The sequence below is a fragment of the Pyxicephalus adspersus genome, chromosome 1 (genome assembly GCF_032062135.1).
Source record: "Pyxicephalus adspersus chromosome 1, UCB_Pads_2.0, whole genome shotgun sequence".
NCBI lineage: Eukaryota > Metazoa > Chordata > Amphibia > Anura > Pyxicephalidae > Pyxicephalus > Pyxicephalus adspersus.
The window spans coordinates 137,996,602-138,003,819 of NC_092858.1; the positions used below are offsets into that span (position 1 = coordinate 137,996,602).

The window sequence follows — 7,218 nt, forward strand, 5'->3', positions numbered from 1 at the left end:
GCTGTGACTATGGCTGCTAGTAACACAATGTACAAGGACATGCACATGGCCAAACAGGAAGCTGCCTGCACTTACTCATTATATTATAAACCAGATAAGAAATTGTACTATAACTGTGTGTGTTTGGCTTTTAGACATGGCAGACATAAGAATATGCCTTGATAATGAGCTGCACAACAAAAACTGTGTAGATCTATGGAGCCTTGTTAATAAAAGTTGCTCTTCGAAAAAGTAATACTTCAATTGGGTAATTATCCCCCAGGCTTTTTCTGTCTCAGATAAACTGCAAGTGAAATTTCCCAGCAACTGTTTGCATCTCGTCATCATCTCCAAAGGGTGTAACAAAAGCTGGATTTTACTGGTATTTTCTTCATTTACATGATAAAGAACCAATTTAGGGCGTGTGAAACAAAACCATCAACTGGCTTTCTAGTGACTACAGAATTTAGATAAAACTGGGGATCTTCACAACACACACAAACATGTTTACACACCAACATGCACTGACATAATTAAAATGTACATTTTAAAATTAAATTAAAAAAAAAATTATTATTATTTTATATACATTATAATTAATATATTATTCAATATACAAAATATTTATTCAATATACAAAATAACAGCAATTGTCAAGTTGCTAAGAGGTCAATAAATACACATTTTTCACCCAGGATTCTCCCAACTTTTACCCCAAATTTACACAAATTTCATATTAGATTGAACTAGAAATCCTTTAAATTCAACTCATGGTTTACATATTTTTTTAATTCAAGATTTTTATTGAGAAAGTAGTACATTATACAGTAACAATATAATAATCATACAGAACTGTAAATTGTGCAACAGACATGTATACCTAACAATACCCCTAGCAGCCAATGAAATGTCAGTTTAAATGATCTGGCACAGGAAGCAAAACAATATTAACATAAAAATTCAACCAAATAATAAATAATCCTTTAGAACTGAACTCAACTTGCATTTTTCCTTAAGATAACCTCCCTGGCCTGCCGGCCAGGCAACACCAAGGAGACCTAGATGCCAGGCAGGCATCGCTGGAGGATGTCACGGGCTCGTGAGGACCAGGTAAGTCCCCAATTCCACCCTGAGTGTGGCTCGGGCTTACCACTTTCTGTAAAGAAATTTCACCCCAAGCCACACTTGGGAATACTGCCAGGGGTGTTAATTGGGGATAATCTAACTATTTTGAAGTGGGAGGGTTGTGATTTGAAATGTAGGGGTAGGGGTGGGGTTAAAGAGGGAGGATGCTGGAATAGAACTTAGAAATTAGATTTAGACCAGTGAGGTCAACAGAATGTAAGTTCATAAGAGTGTTGGTACATTCAAATGTTTGTTTGGAGGGTAGTCAAGTAATTGGATGAGTCACAAAACATGACCTAGTGAAAACATCTCTATTATGTATTTCTGTTATGTATTTCCTCAGTGCCTATTATTGAGCTAGTCAACTCCTGAACCCAATGTGTAAATTTAGGGGTGAAGTTGGTTGAAACTTGGGTGAAAACATTAATAAATATACCCCTAGGTGTTTTCTGATTTGGACAAGTTGAAGTTCTAGTATCCAGTGTTCCACCATTCTGATACCTATGGACAATTTATTGCAGACAAACATAAACAATTCAAGTTCCAATCAACAACCAGTGGAAAAAAACAGCCACGTAGACCTGTGAATGTGCAGTTAAACTATATGACGAGGGCTGGAGTAGGAGCTGGTGGTGATATGTCAGTGGGGTGACAATAGTGAATCTATTGAAGGAACTTTTTATCTAAATCATGGGTGCTGGATTGGCATGGGTCACCCACAGACCTAATACCAAAATGTGTTAAAAAACACCAAAAACAACAAAGTCAACAGAAATCAAAATCTCAATATTTCTCAACGTAATCATTATCTTCAAGGGATCCAGCCACAGATCTATGTATTATGTCCTACTTTTCCTGGAATCAGTACAACTCTTAAATAAAATCCATACGCCTAATTCAGAGGACTGCTATAGTGAGAAAATGGTGTGTCAAACTCTGGCCTGCGGGCCAAATCTGGCCCACAACATCCTTTTATTGGCCCCCAAAGGAATCCTAAATATGAATTGCAGCTGGCCCGGTGCTGCATTGAAATAGCGCCGCTACTACAATTACTGAGATCATTCGCATCCATAGACCAGTGGCCTCTCTGCCTATGTGTGGCCCTGCATTTGACTGTTTTGAAGACGCTAATAATGCCAGGTATCACTTGCTCTATAGACCAGCGGCATCTCTGCCTATGCATGGCCCCGCATTGGACTGTTTTATAGATGCAATTAATCCCGGGAATTGTATTAACCCCATCACTAGTGTCTATAGACCAGCGGCCTCTTTGTCTATGTGTGGCCCCGCATTTGACTTGTATTAGTGATTTGAATTGAATTAGTGGTGCAATTTCAGTGAAGTGGGAGTTCCAGCCACTCATAACATGAAACCCCACATTGGAATGTTTTCTTGATGCAGGGAACTGCAGTAGCGGTGCTATTTTACTTTCAAGTTTGACCCGCGACTTTGTCTAAGTTTTTAATTTTGGCCCACTGTGTATTTGAGTTTGACACCCCTGGTTGTATACATTCCTGAGTTATATACAACAATGATGATTTAAAATATACATCTGATAAAAGTGTAGACCGTTTTTATTCCCCTACAATAAAATAATACAGCAGCAAGTAAAAAGTTGCAACAACACCTGTTTCATGTTTTATTTTAATAAAAGGGATTGGACCTATAGTGTGCAGATTTTATTAGCATAAGATTACATGTTGTTATATTTAAAATACCAAAAGTGTCCAGATTGGACAACGGTCATTTGATGTCAATGGAACCTTATCTGAGATAATACAATCCCCCTCCAAATATTGACAAAATGAATTTTAATTGTGGAAGTATGTGAGAATGTTTGCATGTTAAAAACATCCCTGGATCCTGTTGTGACTTGAAGAACAAGGATATAACTACTTTGTATATGTAAAGAAGGGGAAGGGGAAATAGCTGCTTCTCTTTGTTTACAAGTCATTTACATAATAAAAGGCCATAACAAAAGTCTGGGTGGAGTTCTTTGTCCTCCAACAGAATCTAAAATGAACAACATACACTTCTGCCAGGGGGAGATTTACTTTAACCGACAAACAATCTAGATGAACGTTAGGCGTCATAAAGACGCTCAATATTTGTTCCTGGAAACGGCCTTAAGTGATCACTGCAAAGACTGCCCTGTTCTGTAGAGAGGAGGTAGAACGACTGCTGCACTCTCCCAAATACCAAATAATAGCGGTTGTTAGCGTTCTGTAGTTTAGCGATATGGCACAGCAGATTGGTAAACAATACTGGGAGAAAGCTGCGCTAAAACTAGTTTTCCATCTAGTATGATGGTCTCAGGTGACATAAATCTATCATTTCCAAAAAAAAAGCTTTAATCAATCAGCGCTGTGCAGAAAGCATGTTCTGTGCTATGGAGAGGGAAGGCGAGTGAAATACCACACTACACAACGGTCATTCCCAGACGGTTTTACATTGATTGATGAATGACGTTGGGGGCTGCTTTACACATCAGACTGCTCATCTCAGGTGACATATGTACGCAGCTTTAGCTTTACAGTTCCCAAAAAAGAAAAGTGTGTGTGGTTTAATAGGCCATGTTTGATGGGGTGCAATCCCTTTCTTCAGACAATTCCCATATAGAAATAAGAAACCCCAAAGCAGATGAAACCCAGTCACTAAAAATCTTGATCATGCTCATGTCATTTCAATAGCCATTTTAAATATGTTTCTAGCTACAGCTTCCATTCAAACAATGCCTGATGACTCTGCTATGAAAATCCTTGTTTGGGCACCTTTGGTTACAGAGTTACAATGCTTTATCCTGGTATACCAAAATTTTTTTCCACATCCTGTAATACACTTTAGTAAAGCAGGCTATGTGCAAAATACATTACACGTGTCACCATCAGAAACCTACTATGGGAAATGAGGAGCAGCAACTGCTGTAGACAGGAAAATGCTGCTAAGAAGCTGGAAGAGATCAGCAATGATGAAATCTATTAAAGATAAAAACGCTAAAAAAGTTTTTTATATTGTGAAAGATTAGCATCAAATGCCCACTTTTATTCACTTTAGTCACATCAAGGCAAAAGAAACGTCCAAGGTTTCCCTGACAATGGATTAGTGTCATCACAAAATTAAGCTTCCTGGCTCTCTCTTTACAGAGCTGAGGGTCCACCTGACCTACATTTTTGAGAGACCTCCTTGGCTTACCCCTATATTATTATTATTTTTATTATTAATGAATAGGATTTATATAGCGCCAACATATTATGCAGCACTGTACATTAAATAGGGGTTGCAAATGAGAGACAGATACAGACAGTGACACAGGAGGAGGAGAGGACCCTGCCCAGAAGAGCTTACATTCTAGGAGTTGGGGGAAGAAGATGGGTAGGCAAGTTTGAAAAAATGGGATTTGAGTGCTCTTTTAAATGAGTAGAAGGAGCAGGCACCAGACACCTTTCCCACTGAGCCACCTGGTCTAACGCTTCAACTCCACCATGCTTTCAAATACACATTCCCATTCATTATCATCAGCCAAGTGCCTATTAGCCACCATCAATTTCTGCCCTGGAAAAGGAATGAAGTGTTTGGCCCACCCAGTCCTTACGAGACAATTCTGTGCAAGGCACCTGGGTGATGGTATAGAGCAGGGGTGTCAAACTCAAATACACAGAGGGCCAAAATTAAAAACTTAGACAAAGTCGCGGGTCAACCTTGAAACTTATTGAAACATTGAGGACATTTTTCCTTCTCATTAGATATAAAACCTTTTTATATGGAAAAAAAGAGGATTTGCTTCACATTCAATCTGGAACAAGCTTATAATAGAGAAAGAGGCATAAACATTTTTTTTTTTTTTTTAAGGAAAAATCTTATGCCTGTTTCTCTATTTGTAGCCTTCTGAGGTAAATTTCAGTGGTAACCTTTTTGCACGGGCTAACAATATTAATAACAATATGCTTCTATGAAAATCCAACCATTCAAGTCCATGCCTTGGAGTAGCAAGGAAATGTACAGCTGAGGGGGAATGCTGGAAATGCCAGACAGGGCCAATGCGGAGCTAAATCTTATGAGTGGCCCACCGCTGGAAGTCCCTCTTCATTGAAATAGCGCCGCTACTAAAATTCCCTGCATTATTTGCGTCTATAAAACAATTGGGGCGGGGCAGCTGCAGTTCATTTTTAGGATTCCTTTGGGGGGCAAAAAAAAGGACGTTGGGGCCCAGAGTTTGACACCCCTGGTTTAGAGAGTTGGATACTGAGGCCAGAAGTGGCATAGTCAGTGCTCCGGGATTACAACAGAATGAACCCCGGTAGCAGAGGCTACAAATAGTTTGGGACTGTTACTGTGAGTGATTTTTGCCAGTTTGGACTTTGTTTCAGCCCCTCAAAGGGGCTCACAATCTAATGTCCCTACCATAGTCTTATGTCTTTAATTCAGTCTAAAGTCAATTTTGTGGGGAAGCCAATTAACCTAACTGCATTTTTTTTGGGATGTGGGAGGAAACCGGAGTCCCAGGAGGAAACCCCTCTCGGTGCCTAACCCTAACCTCATGGAAACATGGTGGGAACCTACAAACACCATGCAGATAGTGTCCTGGCTGAGTGTGATGATCAGGGTATGTGCAATTTATCGTCACATGAGAGTATGTTCTCTCTGGCACATCCACCTTTACACAAAATGCTGAGTACTAAGAATGTGAGTGGGCCATTTCTTTTTAATGTATTATGCATATGCTTGTTTTTTATTTTGATTATTTGCTGAGGGTCTGTTCATCAAAGAATGCTTGGTGGATTCTCTATAGAATGCTAGATCCTTTCTATATTAGAAGGGATTGGATTAACTTTTGAAGGGGTTCACCTTGTGCCAAAAGTCTGGGAGGAGTTCATCTGAAATTTGATTTTTCAATTACTTTTTGTAACCAATTTTCACCTTTTGAGTTTACATTAGTTATTGCATTGTAATTTGTATATATGTAATATGGCAGGTCCTTTATTTCGGAAGAGGCAGGCGATGTCCCTTTTGCAATAAAATAATCTGCCTGATTTTTAAAGTGAACCTTTCGTTCAGTTTTACAAAATAATCTGTGCAACAAAAGTGCTTTTTTTATTTCTATGTGAATTGAGATTGGTGAGAGTACCTAAAATCTAGAGAAAGACAAAATTACAGGTGTCATTTACAGTTGGCCCATTAGGTGGTGCTGTGTATTCTTTAGTATTTATATAGCGCCAACATATTACTCAGCGCTGTACATTAAATAGCATTACAGTTTACTATCTCAGTATTTCCTGAGGAGAACTTTATAAGAATATTTTAAAATGTATAAAAAGTCTAAATTCTACTGGACTTCATATCGCTTATATTTACAGAACTATCAAAGATACACCAGCCAGCCTCTTCTGCGCGGCGAACAACCAATCCGCATTTGCCCCGCCCATGTATTACCACACTGTCAATCAAATCAGTCTTCCAATATCATAAATGCTACAGAACAGAGCGCCCGGATGCTATAGAGACTCTATCCTCTTGTAACATCTATGATATTGCAGGACCTGAATTGATTGACAGCGAGGAGTAGGTGGGCGGGGTAAACACGGATTGGCTGCTGGCTGTGACGTAGCAGAGGTATTTGTGGATCTGTCAGTAGATTGTCTCGTGCTGAGAATCATCATGCTGCAGTCACTAAGGTAGATTCTCTGTGATGTGCTCATTGTGTGTCAGTGTGAGTGTAATGTGCTGCTCTGGTACTGGCAAGGTTTGTGTAATGTGGGTGTGGTGACTGGAAAGAACAGGACATGGAGCCTGTACCAGGCAGGGTGTGACCTTATAGGCACCCTATAGGAATGTACTGTGCAGGTGCCGGCTGGCTTCTGTCACTTTACAACCCTCCCCACCGTGGTGCCTAAGGTTTACCCCCCCCCCCTTTATTGCGGTGCCTGACCTTTCTTCCTGGTGTCCAACCCTAACCTTTGCTTCTCGGTGCTCAACCCTAACCTCCCGTTTCGGTGTCCAACCCTAACCTCCCCTCTCGGTGTCCAACCCTAACCTCCCCTCTCGGTGTCCAACCCTAACCTCCCCTCTCGGTGTCCAACCCTAACCTTCCCTCTCGGTGTCCAACCCTAACCTCCC

At 40.1% G+C, this 7,218-nt stretch overlaps 1 protein-coding gene across 1 annotated transcript in view; it reads left to right on the forward strand.

Moving 5' to 3' along the window:
• Positions 1-6,663: 6,663 nt before the first annotated feature.
• ACOT9 (acyl-CoA thioesterase 9) overlaps positions 6,664-7,218 on the forward strand; it is a gene marked incomplete in the record, with an annotated part of 24,787 nt that continues 24,232 nt past the window's right edge. The window contains 1 exon segment of the mRNA XM_072428442.1: positions 6,664-6,776. Coding sequence (XP_072284543.1) covers positions 6,760-6,776 — 17 coding nt within the window.